Source organism: Drosophila ficusphila, unplaced genomic scaffold (assembly GCF_018152265.1).
Source record: "Drosophila ficusphila isolate 14025-0441.05 unplaced genomic scaffold, ASM1815226v1 contig_128, whole genome shotgun sequence".
Classification (NCBI taxonomy): domain Eukaryota; kingdom Metazoa; phylum Arthropoda; class Insecta; order Diptera; family Drosophilidae; genus Drosophila; species Drosophila ficusphila.
Window position 1 is genome coordinate 1,111,144 of NW_025064017.1, and position 22,979 is coordinate 1,134,122.

Here is a 22,979-nt window from a genome sequence, read left to right on the forward strand (position 1 = left end):
ATACTTGTATAATAGATATACACAATATTAATCGTTTTTTTTTAAGGTATAAACTTTGTAACGGTAAATGCTGCTCACGAAGAAAGAATTTTTCGTAAAACTGGAGCAGGCAATGTTCCGCAACTAGTTCTTGTTTTGGATAGTAAGTTCTTCCTTTATCGAGATCATACCTTTACACCGCAAAAAGTTGTTGGTAAGTTGATATATTTTTAAACCTTAAATACAAAATAATATTAAGCCCACTTAAAACATAAAGTCAAGCGTACTTTATATACAAATTTGTAAATAAATATAAGCCATTCGGCTATATTATATGGCAGTCATGGTTCCTTTATCCTACAAACGATCAATATTGAATTAAGAAAGCCTTCTGAAGGGTAATTTTTTAGCAACTTTATTTTTGGCAGCCCTAGTTTTTACAGTTAACGCTAGTTGTTTGTCTTGTTACCCTGGTTAATATTTTCAGCTAGGCTTATAATTTAACCATGAATCGTTTAACAAACGAACAAAGGTTACAAATTATTGAATTTTACTATCAAAATTAGTGCTCGGTTAAGAAAGTTTATCGCGCGCTTCTTCCATTTTATGGACAGTTTTGTCGACCTTCTCTGTCGGCTATTCGGGGTGTTGTGATAAAATTTCGCGCCGTTCACAGCAATTGGGCCTCTGTTACTCCACTACTTGGAAAATTTTGCGAAAAGATTTAAGTTTTAAGCCTTTCAAAATACAACTGGTGCAAGAATTGAAGCCGAATGACCTACCATAACGCCTAATTTTTGGTGAATGGGCTCTTGAGAAGTTGGCCGAAGATCATCTTTTTTATGAAAAGATTGTGTTCATTTCTGGTTGAATGGATACGTGAATAAGCAATAAGAATAAAACTGCCGTATTTGGAGTGAAGATTAAAAAGATGCAAAAGCTGCAAATTCAACCTGAAAAAGTCAAAGTGTGGTGTGGATTATGGGCTGACGGCATCATTGGGCCGTATTTCTTCAAAGATGTGCGAGTCGCAATGTTACGGTGAATAGGGAGGGATACCTTGCAATGAAAGCTCTTTTTTTTTTGCCCAAAATGGAAGACATGTGGTTTCAACAAGACGGTGGCGCATTCCACGCAGCACATGACACAATGGACCAACTGAGAGGTGCGTTGGTGAACAGTTTATTTCACGTTTGGGTCCGGTCAATTGGCCGCCTAAATCGTGTGGTCTAACGCCCTTTGATTATTTTTTGTGGGGTCATGTTTATAGGGCCAAGCCCGCAACAATTGGAGCATTGGAAGCCATCATCGAAGCTTTCATGAGCTAGATACCGGCAGACATTTTGGAAAGAGTATGCCAAAATTGGACTAAGCGGATGGAGCATTTAAGGCGAAGTCGCGGCTAACATTTAAATGAAATTATCTTTAAACATTAAATAATTTTGACAAATCAAGATTTCATTAATTTTTCTGAATTTTAGTGTGTTTTTTTCTTTTTAAAGTAGGAAAGCTCTTAATTTAATTTTAAAAAATTAAATCTAGTATACAATACTAAATCTAATGGATATTTTAAAGAGTACTAGCAGCTAGGGCCTACGACGCCGGATTAATCGATTAATTAAAATACTTAAATATTTAGGTTGGTTTTAACAACAAATTTGAAAAGGTTCATTATGTTTTCCTGTGAAACTATGTTTAAACTGTCTGAAGGTTTTTGTTGTTTGAAAATAAGAGCCCTGACGCTCTCCAGCAGACGGCATGAGTTGAAAAAATTGTATATTTCAATGCGTTCCACAGTGGGCGATTTGGTTTGGCTAGCGGCATTTAATTAATAACTTCTAAACTAAAATAGATGTCTTCAGTCGGTTTTTTTTTTCACTGATCAGAGAAAAATCATAGAATTTTTTAAGTTTAAATTAAAAAAAAATTTTTTTTTTTAAAATTTTGTTTGTTTTATTTAAAAAAATTTTTTTAAATATAAAATTTTGTTTTTAATTTTTTTTTAATCTTTAATTAACATATATCACCAATAAACTTTTTTCTAAAAAAGGCTAGAGTGTTATTCGGAATCAGAGAGAGGCATACCAAAAAATACTAAAATATACTAAAAAATTATCTCCAACAGCGCAGCTGCGCAGCCGAGGGCACGTCGAGACTTTTGACAAATACCCTAAGGGAGCCTAACATCGGACGTTCCTGAGATAGGACCAGTTGTTCTCCTGTCATAAATAATAAATATAATATCCTAAATTCTACAAACCACTGCGTATTAATAAAAAGTGACTTGTTATTCGAATGACTGACTCCCTCGTATAAAGTGAAGATTTAATCATTACATTTACCCTTTGACCCTGCTAATGCACTTTCGATTTGAGCTAGAATGAAGTGTTTTTCTAAGGTTTTGGCTGAGGATGTCTGTGCTGTCGGAAGATAGTTCTGGGATAAATAGGCGTTTTTTCGGTGTACGTATTCGTCTGAAAATTTACTTTCCGCCGAATAGTTTGACTAAAGATGCCCGAACTCTTTGGCGATACTCTGAGCACCTGTTACGACACCTGAATCGCACTTCAAGAATCGAAATGACTGTGGTGGTAAACCGGCCAGCCTCTTTACGTCGGCCACACTTTTTTGGATGAAGATAGAGGGGATAACCTGGAGGTCAAATGTTCCAGACAAATCCGTTTAGCAACAAGTACAGATTTTTTAAAAACTGAATTTTTATAATTTTTTAGGTTGGTGTCTGACATAACGGCCTTGTAAAACGCGAACAAATGCTTTTTTCATTTCGAAGTTTCTGAAGTGTATAATTCCACCACGGAACTGCTGCCTTATGCAAGACACGTTTGGTTTGCAGTATTCCGCAGGACCTAATTCCTTTGGTTATTTGTGAAACTTGGTGGCTTCAACAACCGGCCTTCCAATTGATTGCTGCTTGTTCGCACTTTGATCTATAAACATCCCAATTAGCTAAATCTATTTTGTATTTAGGTAGGCGAAGAAAGGGGTCAGGACTAAAATTTATGGAAAAAATAATTGATATGGGAAAATGATCACTTTCATGAAGGTTGGCCAAGATCGACCAACTGCACCTATGTGCTATCTGCGGGGTGATCAATAAAAGGTTGGCATAGGTTAGGATGTTGTGGGTTGATAAATGCGTGGGAGATCCATCGTTAAGGACAATCAGATCTTGTTCCGCTATTAAAACACCTCTGGTGTTTGATTGAGGAGAGCACCATTGAGGACTCCACGCGTTGAAGTCCCCTAGAAGAATGTATGGCTGTCTAACTGTCAGATAAGTCGGATGTTGAAAAGCTTTGATTGGGAGGAATTTAAGCTCCAAAACAAAGCAGAGAATGCTTGAGTTGATGTTGCGGTGTGTGTGGGGGAGGTTTTGCTTAATAAGAACACCGACACCTTGCTTAGCACCGATGTTCTGCGGTAAATTATAGAAATAATCAATGTAATCAATTTATAAAGTTAAATGGAAGGTTTGTTTCTTGTAAACATAAAATGTTGGGTGGTAGTTCTTTTATTAGAATTGAAAGTTCGTGATAGTTGTTAAAATTTCGTTAATATTCCATTGTAAGATTTTAATTGGCATATGTTAAATAAAATTTGTATTCTGTTTATTGATAATTAATCAAATGGGACACACTGGACTATGAATCCGGTGTTTTCATTGATGAATCGGAGTCGGATAAGATACTTGAGACGTTAGAAATAGGTGGGGATTAGGTACAATAATTTTGTTTGCTTCTTCAGTTAGAGCTTTGATAACATTCGACCGCGAGCGAATTTTTTTTTTTTTTTTTTTTTAATTAATTCGATATTTATTATTGTCGCCGGAATCGTTCAGGACCATCTGAGCAGGTAAGTATGGTACATATGGAATATGGGCCTGGGCTATGGTATATACAATTATTTACAACTATTTACAATGTTAATTTACAATACGCGAAGACAGATCGCTGGGGTGGAATCTTTTTAGGCGTCTGAGGGTTTGCGGGTCGGCCAGCCTGCCTGCCAGTGGATTTGGGTGGCTCGTTAGCCTATCCGAGTAACGCCGGCTGTGTTGGTTTAGGAGGTCGCCCACAGGAACAAGGCGTAGGTCGTTTTGGATGGCCTGGTTTGTCACATACCAGGGAAGTCCCGATGCCCGTCCAGCAGAACGTGCCTATACTACCCTCAGCCCGTTTAGCTGGTGCTTGGATCCGGTGCCCCATACTTCGATTGCATACGTCCATGTTGGCGTAAGGATTGCTTTGATGAGCAGAACTTTCGTCGACAGCTGGAGGCTTTTGGAGCTCAGCAGCCAATCGAGCTTTTGGAGTTTGCGAACGCATTTGGCTTTTATCGCCGTGATGTGGGTGTTCCATATGAGCCAGTGATCTAAGTGTATACCCAAGTAGCAGTGAGAGGTGGCGTTTGTACGATGCCGATCACAAGTCTTAAAGAGAAAGTGACGCATGCCGACTTGCTGTAATTTATAGCTATGTTCCATTGCTTGGTCCAGCGCTCCATCGCATTCAGCCAGTCCTGAACTGCAGCCGAAGCTGTCAGCTGAGACGTGTGGGATGCAAGCAAGGCCGTGTCGTCAGCGTAGGTAGCCAGGAGCATACGAGCGTCTGTGGTGGGCGACGGAACTGGCATATCGCTTGCGTACATGGTGTATAGGAACGGACCAAGTACACTTCCTTGGGGCACTCTTGCGTGAATGTGTGATAAGCTGGATAGTGAGTCCCTTACTGCTACAACAAAGGTTCGATCGGCAATGAAAGACCTTAGGATGGCAAAATAGGGTGCAGGGAGAAGTTCCTTGATTTTCGTGCCACACCTTGTCAATGGCTTGTTTAACATCAAGGAAGACGCCTATAGTGTGCAGTTTATGCTCGAGTCCGTGGGTGATGTGGTTGACCAGGCGATGGACTTGTTCTGGGCAGCCGTGGGATTTTTTGAAGCCGAACTGGTGTTGAGGAATATGGCCTTCTACTTGTGGTAGTTCCAACAGTCGACTGAGTAGAATCCGCTCGTACACTTTTGACATAGTGGATAGCAGGCTGATTGGGCGGTAGGAATCGATTTGAGATAGAGGCTTGCTCGGCTTTGGGATCATGATGATCCGGGCTTGCTTCCACTGTCTTGGAAAGTGTCCCAGGTTTAGCATGGCGTTGAAAATTTTCACCAGCGCTAGCACTTCTTTAGGTGGAAGAGCCTTTGCCGCTCTATTGTCGATGCCATCGGGTCCATTAGTCTTTTTTAAATTAAGCGCCTTTAATTGCAGCATGACTTCTTGCGGCATAGTGTGCCTAATAGAGCGCGCTGGCTGAATGGGAGCGTTTAAGAAGTTTGCAACTTCGTCGCGGTGTGAAGCGTCTGGAAGATCGAAAGGCGTGAAGGTGGCAGACAGATGTTCTGCAAAAGCGTTAGCTTTGTCGGAGTCGCTCTTCAGCCAGCGGCCACTGTGGTTTTGTATTGGCGATTGAACAAGCGGCTGTCTTTTGATCCCTCTCGTTAGCTTCCATATTGAAAAATCGCTGCAATTGTCCGGGCCAGCTCCCTCCAGCAGGGTATCAATGTTTTTTTGACGGGTTTTCGCTAGCAACCTGCGCAGTCTATTTGTAATGCTGGATAGAAGCTGCTTAGTTGCAGGATCGCCTGACACCATGAAATGCCTTCTGAGGTGCCTTTTTTCATCCAGCAGTGCCCTTGCCTGCGGAGTTAGTAGGGGCGCCCTCCTGGTAGGTGGGAGACCAAAATGACGCTGAGGTGGCGTAGCTCTCTGGGCGGATTTAGAAATTGTGGAAGTGAAGCTATTTACGTATGCCTCCAGATCGCTGCAGGTTGTTAATGGTGTGTTAATCACGGTGTGATCATCGATGTAGGACTTAAACGTGGCAACGTTTGCATGTGCAGGTAGGATTTTGGGGACTCCTTCAAAGAACTGAACTTCTTCATTTATTAGGAAGAGCAGCGGAAGGTGGTCAGAAGATAGCTCGGTGAGTACTCTGACAGAGACCTGCTGCTGTCTGAAGCCTTTTGATATGCCAAAGTCGATTGCACTGGGGGTGGCGTTTGCACGATTGGGGGGAGCATGTGGCTTCTCCAGTTGCTACAATATCGACATTGACATTAGCCAGGACAGAGCTAAGGGTCCGGCCTCTGGCACACATTCTGTTGTTGCCCCACCATCTGTGTTTGGCATTCCAATCACCTGCAGCAAGAAACTTATCACCGAGATTGGAGAGGAATGTCGTGAAGTCTGCTTCCGTCCACCTGACAGCGGGAGGGCAGTACACCGAAGCAACGTAAAACCTCCCTCTTCTTGAAGATATCTCGATTGAGAAGGCTTGAATGGGCTCTTCCGAGAATGTGAAGGAGAGATGATGGGTTATGCCTGACTTGACGAGGATCGCTGCGCCCCCATGTCTCCGGTCGTCTGGATGATTGGCTTTGTGCAAAGTGAAGCCGGGGATCCTGAAGGTGGATCGCGAGCAGAGACGGACTTCTGACAACAAGAGGATGTCAATTTCGTGTAGCTCTAAGAAAGCAATGATCTCATTTGCTTTCGAGCCTAACCCATTGGGGTTCCAGCAGGCTATTTTAAGCATTCCCATTGTGAAGAGTAGAGGAGGAAGGACGCGTCTGCAGGATTGCTTGCATTAGTGTCTTTACTAGAGACATCATCCTGTCGAGCCTCATAAAAAGCTGTTCCAGTTTGGCATTCAGAGCGGCATTTTCGGTGGAATGTGTTGGAGGGGGAATATTTTCCATCTCGTTGCGAGGGTGGCTGCGTTGTGCGATGTGTAGGTTCCTTCTGGCTACACTTGCAAATGATTCCTTACCAACGTTGGGGGAGAGATAATTTGGAGGAATCGTGTTCGATTCTGTGGCTGCTGTGAGCTTTGAATCCTCTGAAGTTTGTCATCTTTACCAAGCTTGCACTCCAGGGTGGAGTGGCTCTCTCCGCATTCTCTGCAGATGTAATGCCGTGTGCAGTATGCTTTAGTATGTCCATATTCCTGACATCTGTGGCATTGTACAGGACCGGATTGTTTGCGTGGCTTCTCCCAGGTCACAATTTGTTTGCAAACTGCAGAAATGTTTTTGAGAAGCTTGTTGTTGTCAGCCTTCCTTATGTCCACAAACCTCATGTTAAGCGGAAGCTGTGTTGCCTTGTTTCGAGGGGTGTAGATGCGCAGAACGCAGTGACCCTCTTCCTGCAGGCACTCAATGATGTCCTCCGATGGGACGTCATGGTGAATGTTTCTCATTACCATGCGGAAAGGTCGGTCTTCTGGCAGCTGGTGGTGGTGGAAAACAGTTCCTTTTTCGCGGAAGTGTCTGGCCACGATCCTGTAGGCGTCAGAGGAGTTGCACTGAACGGCACAGTCACCTGAGTTCAGCGCTTTGATGGAGTAAGTGTCTCCAATAAGAGCATCCAGCTCACTGCGGAGTGCAGAGTAGCTGACCACACCAGGAACCATAATCCTTGGGACCTTGGGAGGTCGAGTGGCTTGCGGTGCGGCTGTTAGGACTTGTCCTGCGCTATTGGACTTTGCCGGCTGCAAAGTTGCGTCACACTTCATTGTGGCGCTGCTTGTCGCGGCTTGCGAAGTGGAAAGTCCGACGTCCATTTCTTCCTTGTCGCTTAAGGTAATGAAGCGGTTTACAGATTTGGCGGTATAGCTTGTTTTCTTTTGGCTGACTTTGGGAGAGAGAACGGTATCTGCTCTCTTTTTTGCTGCTCCTTTGATTGGCTTTGCGGTGACTTGCTGCCAGCCTGGGGTGGGGTTGCATGATGGTGTGCTAGTGGAAGCCGGATCATGCCTCGTACTGCATGCAGCGGAGCACAAACTGCCATTCGAACTTGTTGTGAACGTAATTTGAGATGAGATCGAGGACGTTACAGTACAAGTTGTGATGCAGCTTGTGGGAGCCCATCTGGCTGTACTGGCAGCATTTAAGCAGCTGTCCGTTAAGCTGTCTCGCAAACTAGCTCGTAGTTCGGCAAGAGTTGCTCCAGCAGTACTCCTCATTGAATTAAAATCGACAGATTGTTGTTAGAGAGATTTGTCCATTTTTAGACGGTCTGACCATCGCCTAGACTTAATTGAATGTCCCCCAGCAATTGCTGGGGCCCAGTACTTGAGAAAAAACTATGGAATCACCTATAGCTGATTCCCTTGGCAATTGCTTACGTGAAGATAGGTAGGACGACCGTAGCCTACAGTGAAGGAATCTTGCAAAAGCTCGACCGCTACTGCGTTCCACGTCCTTTGCTTTGTGTTTTTTTTCTATTCTGGATCTCTTTAAGAGCCACATCGAAAAATAATTTATTTTTAATTTCTATTAAATTTCTTTTTGACGTCTGCTCTCCAGTGTGACCAGATGGGGAATACCGCGAGCGAATAAAAGAGTTCGGCTCCTTAGCAGCCGTAGCACCGGTCAAGAGCTGGGCATGAGTTATCAAACCGTTATTAACCATTTGAAGAAGCTTGGAGTCACTAAGAAGCTCGATGTATGGGTGCCACACGAATTGACGCGAAAAAACATCTTTGACCGTATCGACGCATGCGAATCGCTTCTAAATCGCAACAAAATCGACCCGTTTTTGAAGAGTATGGTGACAGGCGATGAAAAGTGGGTCACTTACGATAACGTAAGGCGCAAACGGTCGTGGTCGAAAAGCGGTGAAGCGGCCCAGACGGTGGCCAAGCCTGGATTGACGGCTAGGAAGGTTCTTCTGTGTGTTTGGTGGGATTGGCAGGGAATAATCCACTATGAGCTGCTCCCCTATGGCCAAACGCTCAATTCGGACCTGTATTGCCAACAAGTGGACCGCTGGAAAACAGCACTCATGCAGAAGAGGCCAACTTTAATCAGCAGAGGCCGAATTGTCTTCCACCAGGACAACGCCAGGCCACACACATCTTTAGTGACGCGCCAGAAGCTCCGGGAGCTCGGATGGGAGGTTCTTTTGCATCCACCGTATACTCCGGATCTCGCACCAAGTGATTACCAACTGTTTCTGTCCATGGCGAACGCGCTTGGTAGTCTGAAGTTGGCCACAAGAGAGTCCTGTGAAAATTGGCTCTCCGAGTTTTTTGCCAATAGGGAAGCGAGCTTCTATGAGAGGGGCATTATGAAGTTGGCATCTCGTTGGGAACGCGTCATCGAACAAAACGGCGCATATTTGACTTCAATCGCAATATTGTAACCAATTTTATGAACAATTGAAAATTCAATAAAAATGCCGCAAGACTTTTTTGACAACCTAATATATATATATATATATATACCTATACTTTATAGCTCCAAAATATATACATACTTAAATTAAATAAACTTACTCGCGTGTTTAGTTATTTACAAGGGTGGCATACTCGGTGTCTTCCCACAAACAATTAACTTGCCCTCCCTTACTTATCGCGGAACGAGGCTTGGTACCGAAATTATTTTTAACCTTATACGTGGTGAAATTAAAAATCCTGACTTGTTGGGAAGATTTATTTTCTCGGTTCCAAGTAGATTAACTAGAATTTATGTTTCTTTCGTTTTAAATCATTGTAGATCTAATTACAACTTGCATGTTGTCCTTGTATATGTAATTGCAAACAATCAGTTGTAGAAGACTACGGTGAAACTTTCCTGCAGTTCTGGCGGTCCACTGGTGACTCGTGGAATTCAAGCAATCATGTGTGTAGGAAACGAAAAGGGATATTCCTAAGTTTCCCTCTCTTTTTCACTCTTATAATTCGATTTCGAAGACAAATTTTCTCTTATTGCATTGTTGCCATGGCAATGCATTCTCCGTCAACAACACAAATTTGGGTTTTCGGTGGAAACCACGTCTGAGGGAGTGAGAGAGAAAGGAGACCGGCTTCGTTCTCATCCCTCCTCCGCTTTGTTTGCGGGGTCCGAAGTGACATCTTTAGACATCTGGCGGGGATAACTAAATAAATGACGATTGATCAGTTTTCGACCGGGGATTGACTGAAATGGCTATTAAAAAATAAGGGTTGATCGTAGAAGGGTGAAAATTAAGGATTGTATGTATTTTTGTATCTTGTAGCATAAAAGAATATAAACTAAAATTTTTGTCAAAAAAATAAAATAAAAACATTTAGGGGTAGACAACCCCTAACATTTAGGGGAATGAAAAATTGATGTTGGCCGAGCCTCAAACCAACTCAATACGCTCACAAAATTTCATGAGAATCGGTATTGCCGTTTCGGAGGAGTATGGGAACGAAAACTGTGACACGAAAATTTTATATATAAGGTTAATGCAAATAAATTTATAATATCGTTGCAGAGCTCGCAAATAACAGTCGACCTTTTTTCATCTTGTGTTCTCGGTGCGAGCACAACCGAAAAAGTTCATACTCTCTCGCTCTCGCTCTGAGCAAGAGACCCTTGCCATGGTACAATTATACAAGGTAGTCTTGTCGGCTGCTTAACCGTTCGGTTTTTAATCAGTGCGTTCCACAGTGGGCGATTTGGCCTCGCTAGCGGCATTTAATTCAAATTTCAACTTTCAAAAAGCTATGATTTTTTTCACAATTCGATAATAGATACTTTGATTAGATTTATCCAAGCATTTTAAAAGCTCTGCGATCAGCTGATCATCAGCTATGAACGGACAAACACAGCATATGATTTTGCAAAGAGCTTTACAAAATTTTACCTGTTTGCGCGCATCGAATTTCAAGGTATGTATTACAAAAAAAAAATGTTTGTGACCGGTCTATAAATGTGTAGCTCATAAAACGTAGTGGTAATTCAGTGTATTAACAACGAGCCCGGATTAGCGTACACCTGTCTTTCATGGAGTAGAACTTACCTGATTCAAGTGGATTCAGTCTAACTCTTTTATTAGCCGAAAGTGTGAATTAGTGGCGTCCAATGTGTGTAATATGAACTGCTAGTACCTGCTAGCCTTCAAACTATGGTACTTTTAAGGCACAATGTCAGTGGCAAAAAGGGATCTTTTTTAGTATATTTTAGTATTTTTACTATGCCTCCGTCTGATTTCGGTAATTCCAAAAAAAATTCTAGCCTTTTTTTAGAAAAAGTTTATTTATGAAATATGTGTATGGTCTGAGCGCGACCGAACCCATTCACGAACCCATTAATCGGTCGTTCTCTGAGACTTTTCGTAAAGAGTCAGGAGAAGACTGTAATTAGCAGGCAATGAGAAACGGTCGACTGTTATTTGCGAGCTCTGCGTCGTTATTTTTATCCCACGAACATGATTTTTAGAATACCGAATTTTTTAATAACCCTTGAATTAAAATAAAATTTCATAAAAATCGGGCCACATATTATATAGCTGCCATAGGAAATATCGAAAAATCTATACAAAATTAATGGAAATAAATTGATAACGCCGTTGTTTTTTGTCCCACGACCATGATTTTTGGGGTACCAATATTTTTAACTAGTCTTGAACTGTAAAAAAAACTTGTATAAAAATCGGACAACTATAGGGGAGAGTGGGGATAGGTGAACCATGGGGATAGATGAACCACTAGTAATATTTCACCTTCTATCAGGAAGTTTTTTTGCACCATCTTCATATGTGTTGTTTATCCAGTCCGTATCTTAACATCACACGTACGCGTGATCGCGTCAAACAATTGCTGTCATTTCTATCACTAATCAAAGTTTTTTTTGCGCCTTTCGCAGCTATTTGCGACCTCACGTTTTCTTGGGAAAAATTTATTGTGCTCCGCCTGTGGCATTGAGCTCTAGAAAATTTTTCGTTAACTTCAATAGACGCAAATTATGTTATTTTCACGTATATCTCACGCATTTCAAAATATTCCATTAGCCTGAAAGGTGGTTCAACTATGTTTGTGGGGTATCCCCACCCGTGGGGATACTTGAACCATTCGAGATAAAAATTTAAAATGCTCATAAAGTTCAAAAAACGTGACATATTATTTTCACAAAATACTTTAAATGCAAATGAATGAATGCTCTTTTAGATTCCTATAAACAGCAGACCCTAACATCGAATTGTTCAGACATAATAATGTTCAACAAAAAAAGTTGTTCACCTATCCCCACTCTCCCCTATCACATGGCTGCCATAGGAAAGATCAAAAATAGAATAAACGAAAAAAAAAATTATGTCGTCGTTGTTTTTCATCAGACAAGCATGATTTTTGGAATAAAGAGTTTTCTAACGACCCTTGAATAACGAATTAAATTTAATCGAAATCGGACAACTATATATAGGAACAAAAAATATGCACCTTTGCCTAACTGCTTGCGCAAGGAGCATCAATTGCAACAATGTAAGGCATCTCATTGCTGACATTGTAGCATGAAGCGGCAGTCACTATTGCATATGACCCTGAAGCCTTCATCAACTTATTTTCATCTCCATCGTCTGACCCACTCTTGAACTCCCAGCGATTGCCTTCTACTTCCTCAGAAAAAATAATCTCTAATCTAAATAAAAAATAGAGTTGGTGCGCTTGTCGAGCTATATTGTATTCAGGTTCTCAATTGAGCTTTATAACTTCGCGCCTAGCTAGCCAACTAAGTTTGATGCATCCATCTCTTACAACCATTTCTGGGATTGGAATCGGAATTGCGCAATCACGGAATGCAAGTAACTAAATCATATAGCTTTCATATGAACAATCGTCGAAAATATAGACGAATAATGAAAAATCGTCATAGCTTCGATGTTGTTGAGCCTTTATGTATTTGGTTCGACGTATTTGATGACTGCAAGGGTATATAAGCTTCGACTTGCCAACGCCTGCTTCCTTTCTTGTTTTTTAATTAATATATATACTTTTTAAATAACTACATAATATATTGTTGTTTTTTAAAAGAAGGAAGATGTCGTATGCACATAGAGCATATGGAGAACACAATGTACACGTTAAATGCAGTCAAATATTTATGTGAATTTAAAAGTCTCACGGACTTTTAGCTGACAGTAATCTAATCGGATGAGATTCCAATGGAGAACACCAATGCTGAGTCGGCAAAAACTCACCCAACCATGTTGTCAGGGTTAGACACTTTTTGTTGTCAAGATTGTACACCCTTGGTTTTTTCCCTTTTGTCAGAATATTTTAATTTTTCCAATGTTTTTTACAGTTATTACAGTGGTAATTAATTACTTGATTCAACAAAAAGTGAATTAATTAGTAAATAAGTAAAAAAAAAATAAATTCTTTGAGTAATAATTTATTTTCTCCCTTTGAAGAGGTTCACGCTACAAGCGAACGACGGAAAGAGGTAAAGTCGACTTGCATAATGCTGTCCTGGCCATTAAAGCAGTTAAGTTGGAGAAAGGAAAGGTAAAGACAGTAGCAAGAGCTTATGACCTGCCTAGAACGACTTTGCGGGTATATATTAAAAAAAGTAGATGAAGAGTATGAGGACATTTCTACTGTTACTGACGACGATCTCGAGAAGACCCTGAAAAAGTTATTTTGTTTGTCCTAATTGCAAATCTGATTAATTATTTTTTTTCATACTTGGTTGTAAAATTTGTTGTTCACAATAAAAAAGAGTCAAAAGACATAAAATACACCTGATCCATGGATAATGTCCTCTTTTATTGCTACTTTTCTGAAGTAGCAATTCAAGTGTCCAACCCTGACTACAGTGGCCAAGCCTGACTACATTTTTTTTTTTTTTTTTAAATACTCGCCATTTCTATGTTTTTTATTTCACAACATAATGTTCATTGTCAGACATACCTTTTGCCTTTACCTTTCAAACTATTTACGCAAATGATCTTAAATCTTTTTAAAACGATAATTATGGGCAAGGGTCGAAAGTGTGTCCAACCCTGACGACATTCTCCTACATGTTATATTATTTTTTCAACTGCATATGAATATATGCATTGATACTTCACTACCATGTAGGACCTTTTTCTAAGGTTTAAGAACATTTAATTGGAGGAATCCAAATTGGGGATAAAAGAATAGTTTCTATTTTTCATTGCTGAAGCCTAATTTGTATTATGATAATAAAACTGGGCTCCACCATTCTACACTTAGGGTTTTCGGTCCTGTGTACCTTGCCCTACAACTACTGGGTCTTTTTTTTGAAGTGAAACTTCTTTAGGCGCGTTATGGATTTTCGGGGACGGAGTAAAACCGATTCATGACCGTCACGAAAAAGCGAGGATCCCCATCCCTTTCTAACCGCTGACGAACGATGTCTCTATCCTCCTCTATCCTTTCTCGCTCTCAGCGCGCTCGCACAAAGTTGAGAGCGTTAAAATCTAAAAATAGAATGCGGTTGCAGTTGAAAAAGGGGTGAGAGGTGTGAATGTCAAAAGGAATTCAAATCGAACAGGTTGCATACAGATATTAATTGGCACCGTAATTTCTATTTATTTTATTTGACCTAGAAATGAAAACACATATCGATATGTATTTGTCTTCTTCTTCTTCTCAATCGGTTTGTTAATTTTTGAGAGTCGCCAGCACATTTCGAGACCTCTAAAATTAAGCGTCCAAAAAGGCTTTTATTCGGTTTCCTACAGAATTTCAATTTTAAAAATGAGTAGTGATGAAGAAATTTCACTTCTGTCGTGCGTAGGCTGGACACACCCCTTTTTTTCGCGCGTAGTGCCACGGCCCACAATCCCGCCCAACCGACCGAGGGGCGACTGTCGTGTATCGTACGGCACGATTCGCGATAAATTTTGACGCGATTTTTGAAAGAGAAAAAAATTAAAAACGAAAAATAAGGAAAGAAAGGTACATTTTATTCTAATTTTAAATTTAACGATCTCATTTTGTGCCAGAAATGTTAGTATTCATCTTTTTAGGAGCTCCAGAGAGTCAGAAGAAGATACTATAGAATACAGTCTATTGTAGTCCGAACAAAGTACCCTAAAAGGCTCATGCACGTCGTAATTAGATCTACAAAGATTTAAAACTAAAGGAGCATAATTTCTAGTAAATCTACTTGGTACCGAGAAATTTAGTCTACTCGGCAAGTAAGGACAGTCAATTTCACCACGTATAAGGTTATGAATAAAAACAGTACCAAGCATCGTTCTACGGTTAGTAAGGGAGGGCAAGTTAATGAGGAGCAATCTATGAGAATATGAGGGTAGGAATAGGTTTGCATTCCAGTTTAGGCGGCGTAGCGCCAAAATTAAAAAGTTTTTTTGTACTGATTCTATGCGATCAGCATGTACTCCATATTGAGGACTCCAAACAGGTGCCCCATACTCAAGGATTGGCCGGACCAACGATATAAATAAAGCCTTGGTAACGTAAGGATCCTCAAATTCCTTCGACCATCGTTTAATAAATCCAAGCATTCCCCTAGCTTTATTAACCATGTTCGAAATATGAGCAGAGAATTTAAGTTTGGGGTCCAATTGGACGCCAAGATCGTCAATAAGCGCTATTCTTTCCAAGGCACCACCACTTAGTGAATAGGTGACATTTTGTGGATTGACCCGACAAAACGTCATCAGCTTGCATTTAGAGCTGTTTAATTTCAGTAAATTTTCGTGACACCAGTTTTGAAAATTGTTTAGGTCTGCTTGAAGGTTTCAGTGACGGGAGTAATCCTTATACTGCAGACACAGTTTTACATCGTCCACGTACATAAGTACGCGGGAATGCGCAATGATAGATGGAAGATCATTGATAAACAAGGTAAAAAGTAATGGTCCCAGATGGCTTCCTTGTGGTACACCAGAGGTAACTCTGAAGATACTACTCAAGGAATTTTTTAAAAGGACTCTTTGCGTTCGGCCACTGAGATAACTAAAGATCCAACTTAAAATATCTGCTGAAAACCCTATCATGTCAAGTTTGCGAATCAATAGGAAGTGATTTACAGAGTCAAATGCTTTACTGAAGTCTGTGTAAATGACAATGATAGTCAAGCAGGGTGATATGGATCTTCAGGCAGCGTAAGTGGAGTTGCTCTAGAAAGAACATTTGAGACGAAGCACAAATCAAGTAAGCGATCTAAAGAATTTCGAACATGGTTTACCTGACACAGAGGTATGTCAAGTAGACCGTCAATGAATTCATTTTGGCCTATGGGTTGTAAAGCATTGGAATTATCATCCGAGGACCACGTAGTTCCAGGTATATTAAAATCACCTAGAACTACTAACTGATCCATATCGGACAAAGAACTCGAAATTGACTTTATACCTGATAGGTGCCTAAAATAGTCCTCAAGTTCGGACGAAGGAGGTATGTAAGAGCAGGTAATAAAAATTAACCTGCCAGCGACAGACAGTTTTACGCATAAAAATTCTAGCTCAAAGTTCAAATGATCTTCTGTCAAAACCTCTTCTAACGTGAGGACGCCCCCTCCCCGTCTAGAGGGACGGTCGTGCCTATATATTGTGTACTTACCGGAAATACATCGGAGCTAAAGATCTCCGGCTTTAACCAGGTTTCTGTGAACACAATAACTTGGGATGCAAACGAAAAGCTATCAGTATACAATTTGGTTAGCTTGCTACGCAAACCTCTTGTATTCTGATAGCTAATTAGGAAGTTAGTGGTTAGTTTTTTGTGGAAGGAGCTAAGGACGGCGTAGTTTGTTGGTCCCGGCCAGGGAGTTTGATTCCCGAGGGCCTTTCTTTTTTATTTTCGCTACGAACTCCTTAACCACCATTTTTGCCGGCCAAAAGTCGCTCGAGCATATGGTGTTAAAAAGTTCGTCAGGAACACTTATCTTTAAAGATGAAATGTTCCTAGCGTATGAAAAGTTGAATTTTTCCACCTTCACTTTATCGGCATTAATTTTGTCTTTAATGTAAGAGGAGACATCAAATGATGTGAGATCAGGGGCCAGCCGAGAAACAAATATTTGTCTCATTTGTGGAACCACTGTGAGGGGTTTTGCTACTGCAGGCAGTGGGCCTGCGGTGACAATTTGGGCCGGTAGTCCGGTCTCAGAAGCATCTTGTGGGGGTATATTTGGTTGGTTAGGTGGAATTACATTTTGAGAACCACCTTCAGACAAATCGGAATTTTTTATAGGCGTTGGTCTACACTCTACTGTGGATTAATCGGGGTCCGAATCTTTTTGGCTGCCGATCTTAGCAACATTTGAGGGGTTGCTAAAGTCGGCTGCTCATCCGCAGAGGAGTTCTGCTGGTCGCTTCGGAGTTGCGGGACGATTCCCTCAGGCCTATCACCAGCAGCCTTCTCGCGCTTCGGGGACTCCTCTAATAGCTTAAGGCTATTAAACTGCGAGTCCAGCGCTAAGAGTAGATCATTAGCCCTGGCAAAACTCTCTCTAGCTATGCCAAAACTAGCGATCAGTCCCTTAAGGCCGCCTTTAGTTTGGCTCATGAAGGACTTCATTTCCTTCGCAACTTCGCGACAAGCTTCGCAGCAGAATTGTAAACCAAGGCCTTTACTTAGATCGTCACTTGTCCGCCCTGTGAATCCAGCGCACTTAGTGTGCACCATCCTGTCACAAAGCCAACAAGTGAGTTTATCCTGCTCTGGCTTTATTACCTGAAGCCAGGTTTTTTTTAAACAGAAATGGTAGGATTCCATATTTATTAAATTAGGGACCACTGTGCCAAGAGAAAATGAAATCGACATTTTTAAGCGAGCAACTCAAATGTACCGCAAGAGCGTATAAATTGCACGCTTAGAACTTTCGAGTTTGTTAGTCCAAAAAAAGAAGAGCGCGAGAGCGGAAGAGCGGGGACAGTTAATGTGCATGCACTTGTAACAACAACACTACTGTTGACGGACGAAGCACAAAAGAAAGTCAGTAAGACAAAAATTAAATCGTTAAATAAACACAATATGCACAAAAACTCACTCGCGAAGCGAACGATTTCGAACACAAGGGTATTTAAGCAAATAAATATTCAAATTTAAGAACAGAATCACCGCTGGTTGTATCAAAAAAATGAAAAATTCGGAGCGCACGACCTTTCGCTTGAAAAGAGAATCAAGAAAATCTTATACCTATTAGTCTCTGGTTATTGTTAGCGTTGAGTTAAATACTTTGCTGATCCGTCTGCTACTGATTGTTTCGGATTTGCCTATGAAACGGACCACTGTGTTTATTTTGGGTTGGTTGCCTAAAACGACTGGATCCTGTCGGAGTAGCTGTCTTGGTCTTGCATTAAAAAGGGGATTTTTACCCTTCCGTCCTTCTGTCTTTGTTCGGAGAATTGGAGTTTTTCCTCCGTGCTATGGGCAAAATTACTTGCGAACTTATCTCGCTCGTGATTAGCCTCTACTTGTTCCCAAAATGAGTACACGTAGCTCTGCTCTGTTTTTCCTTTTTCTTTAAGTGGATCAGTTACGGTGCTGTTGTAGGTCATAAATACCAGATATAAGATTAATAAGTCTTAAAAACCTAGTCCTGCAAAAACTGTGGATTCACTTAGCTGTCTTTATTGCATTATCTTTAATTGATATACCAATGTCGATAGCCACATCGAAAGTAGGAACTACATTTTCAAGATTTAAAAAAGGGCACAAATCAAGAAATTCAAGAAATTCTGAACCTGGGATTCTAGCCGGCAAGGACATCGAAATCGTATTGTAAGTCCGCAGATTTTGGATCCGCGCAAAAGGGAAGACGCCGTGAATTAACGGGACATCGAGATACTTTGGACCCGATTCGGTTGGAGAAGGATAACGGGACACGAACGGTTTATAAAAGGAGGCAAGGACATCGAAATCGAATTGTAAGTCCGCAGACTTTGGATCCGCGCAAAAGGAAATACGCCGTGAATTAACGGGACATCAAGGTACTTTGGACCCGATTCGGTTGGAGAAGGATAACGGGACAAAAACGGTTTATAAAACAAGGACGGAGCAAGCGCAAGAGAAGAGTTAGGAAGGAGCAGCCACGGAGGACGGTCATGTCGTGGACACACGCTAGGAAGACAGTGAAGTTATAGTCGTACGACTGAAAGTGTGACCGCGAGTGGAAGCCGATTGGAACCAAGTGCCAGTGCCCAAAGGATCAAGTTCGCAGAGTCGAGACGCCCAACGATGGGCAAGTCAACTAAGCTGAGGCTACAACGTTGAGATCCGAAAGGTTCTAACTAAGGTGTAGCCGCGTGCTTGAAGTACGGAGCACTTGGAGCAGTGCTGGCGTGGAAGCTGTGCATAGGCAACCGGGTGTCGGTTCTCACGCGAGTGCTAATCTTCTAGGTGCAGTGCCGATGAAATCCACTGGAGTTCTGCGTGAGCAACCAGGCGTCGACTCACACAAAATTGCAAGTCTGCTAGGTGCCGGGCCGACGATTTCCTGGTCGACGATATCCGGGTGTGGAGCTAATGAAGCTGCAATATATTTGGTGGGACGAACACACAATCTCAGCTAAGCTAGTCGCGCGTTTTATTTAGTAGTGAGATTAAAGCAGTTCGTTACATATAATATAAATATATAATTGTAATAATCAAATGTTGTTGACGCTGCCGGTTTTCGTTGTTGTTTCTACCTTCATTGGATATGGATTTTTTTGGTTTCTTTGTTGTTTTTTTTTAACGATTACATTTTTTTTCGTAGAATTTAATTATGTTCTCAGAATTTTATCATGTTCTACTGCTGCCACAAGTTCTTAGGTGTGTTTGTATTGTTTTAAAATGGCTAGCGAGGCTATGACCGTCACGATTTATTTCAAAGTTTGACATTAATTCTTATAACGCAAACAAGCCCTACACTCTAGAAATGTTAACCCGCTCCGTGCATAAAGTTGGGTAGCCGCTATTTGTGCTGACTGGGGTACTGGCACCGTCGTTATGCAATATTTGCAGGTGACGCTGGCCTTGCTTTATTCTCACGCCAGCTATGCGTGAGAAACTTGGAAACTTCTCTGCTGCCACGTAACCATGTTAACTTATTAATACTTGCAAGGGCTTTTGCACTTGCTTCGTCGCTAAGGTTAGGTTGTGCTTGCCTCAGCCAATAAAACAATTTTCATTCCCTTCAAAAAGTCACAGCACAAATAACTTGCACATTCGTCCCAAATAAAAGTCTATATTCTTAGACCGCTTAGATATTGAGCAGCATGAAGTTTCTATTTCTACATTTATTAAAATCAGGGGAGATTTAAATGACTGCGCTTTAAGGTCATCAAGTAATAATGTAGCAGCGAATCTTAATAAGATGAATGGTAACTACAATATAATAACTACAATAGACTCCTGTTATAACTGTTCAGGCCTCTCCCTCTCCCGGAGCTTCTCCCCACACCGCACTCTCCCTCTCCCGAAGCTTGGAGCATGTCGCGCTCGGCCGTCCAGGCTCTCCACTCCCCGAGCGCGAGAAGTCTCCGCTGCGCCTCCAAGCGCCTAGCTTAGCTTAGCTTAAGTTAGTTACAAAACGTCAACGCATGAAATAAACGCCCGGCCGGTCCGCGCTATACCCGAAATTTCCAAGTACAGTAGAATCCGGTTATAACGACTTTCAAGGGACCGACCATTTTTCGTCGTTATAACCGGAAGACGCACTAAGCAAAAGGAGGAAAAAAAAAATTTTTTTTTGATTATTTTATGGTTGCTGTGTTTGTAATAGGTTTTTAAAATAAATCAAATTAATTTTTTAATTAAAACGAAAAATTTAATAAATTAAGTTCAAAACATAGGTTTTTCTAAATACTGAAAACTGAATGAGCTTATTATTGCACATATTGCATTTGGCAAATTAAAATATTCAGTTTTACTCGGGAAAAAAAAGGAAAAAACTAGAAATATAACGGGACATCTCATGGAATAGACAATGAGGTCTGCACACACAGTGTGACGTCGGCATTGCACTTCGACTCTCTCTCTCTCTCGCAGCAGCGTTGTAAAGGCGACAGCTAAAACTAACAGAGAGTTGTGCTAGTGCAAGATCCTTCGTGTCGCTGCTACGCACACAAGCAAGGGTGCCGATCACTGGCAAGTACATACAATTCAAACAGCGTGTTTTGATGCTTAAATTCGGAACTAACGCACTGTATTTTTTCCGGCACGACGCAATATCCGGTTAAATTTTTCAATTTTCTTGAAAAATTTCATTCTTATAAGCGGTTTGTCGCTAAAAGCGGAAACGCTCTAAGCGGAGGCCCTTTCATATAAGTTAGTATGGGGACCAACCAAACCATCGAGTTTTCGTCGCACAACCCGGACGGACACTATAAGCGGAGTCGTTATAACAGGATTCTACTGTAATTTTATTTTCGCGATCGCCGAGTGTGTTATTTCTTGCCCCCACAGCTTAACCCCGCCAGCCGTCACAGACCAGGAGTTTTGCTGCCTTCAAGAAGGACGCCCCGCCACTTCATTTTTTGGTCCTTCGAGCCGGATTCGATCAGCGCCCGAAATTGCTCAAGATAAGTACGAAGATCTACATATATTAATTTGCCGGTCTGCAGTCAGCCACTCGAAAACACTGTTTCGTTTGACTTTCTGCATGATTTTTTCTAAAAATCCAAGTCCGATTTAATCCGAAAACGGCAATTATTAAGATCTATTCCATTTTCCGTTTTTCTTTGATCGTGCCGCCATATTCCTCCAATTCCTCTTTGGCCCGTACATCAAAGTGAAACCGTACACATATGTATGTACATACAAGTATACATACATCAAATGAGCAAAATTCCAAAACTTTAATAAAGAGCTAAAATTGCAAACTTTAATAAAAAGTGCAAATTCCGAAATTGAATAAAAGTGAAAAATCCAAAATTTAACGACAAGTGTAAAGTGTGCAAAATATTCGAAGTGAACAGTGAAGAAATAATTTCTGTGAAAAAATTCCAAGTGTTCTGCCGAAAAAGGGCCCCCATTTTCAAAGTGTTTTTTTTTTCACTGCAGTCCTACGCTAAATATTTTGCACACCTTTTCTGGCAATACAGTCCACTTAATTAAAATCGAAAGCTCAACACATACCCGCCGGCAATATTTTTTAATAAATTTTCCGCCAAAAAAAAATACATACATACATATATCTCCAAATATATTCCATATACTCCATACATATTTTCTACTTCCTACAGCGAAAATATACCAACATTAAAAGTTTTCCGTCGGCCTCCGTGTAGAATAAAACAAATAATGACAATCCACCACCGACTCGGAAAACTTTGTTGGTTGCAGTGTGTTTTATTTCTAACATTTTTTGGCGTGAGCGCGAACTGCACAAACGCACATATATACATATATACATTTATATCCAAATCCAGCACACCAATATACACATATACACCCATACCCATTAGGGAGCCGTTGCACGACATCCAGTGCAAGGTCTTAAACATATAAAATTTTTCCAAAGTCAAAATAAATTATTTCTGAGCTGCAATAAATAAATTCCAACTCCAAATTAACAACACATAATTAATATTCCAGTCAAACTAAAATTAAAAATACCAAAATAATTGGAAATTAATTTTTTTTATTATTTGATTTTTTTTTTTTTTTTTTTTGTCCAGCAACATACAATAATTTAAAAAAAAAAAATTTATTTCTTTGTCTGGTTCCAAACAAATTTAAGTGTGAACGTCACTCCGTACGGCACACCGTTTGTTGATAGCTCAGAAATTAAATATTTGCAAATAAATTATTTTGGATAAATAATTAACTTCCATTCTTCGAATAAACTACCCGTTTTGGTTTTTTTTTGTCTTTACCACAGTTGGTATTATTTTCTAAAATAAAGTAAATAAATACCACACAAAATAATAATCACATATCCGTATTATAAATATAATAATTATAATATTCTTAATAACATTAAGAATAAATATTACTTAATTATTCTGGGTTTTCTTTCGCTCCTGTGCATATTAAATATACCCCGTTTCCACTGGGCATATATTCCTTTTTAATTTATCGTCGCTTCCATAGACCGTCTCCCTTTAGCGAGACAAATTCCACAAGTCAGCTAAATACAAATTTTTTCAAGAGTGCAATTCCAGCAACAAAGGTCTAAAATTTGTTTCTCACGACCAGCACACTCGTTTTCCAACCGAGGGTTCGTTTTTTGGCATGTCCAGTGAAGGTGGG

The 22,979-nt window shown here is 40.7% G+C and overlaps 1 protein-coding gene across 2 annotated transcripts in view; it reads left to right on the forward strand.

The window, feature by feature from the left end:
* Nucleotides 1–22,979, forward strand: part of LOC108100543 (dnaJ homolog subfamily C member 16) — a 451,288-nt gene that overhangs the window by 122,364 nt on the left and 305,945 nt on the right. For both annotated transcript variants that reach the window (XM_043209499.1, XM_043209500.1), the window contains exon 4: nt 47–193. In XM_043209499.1, the coding sequence (XP_043065434.1) occupies nt 47–193 (147 nt within the window). The remainder of the gene's footprint in view (nt 1–46; nt 194–22,979) is intronic.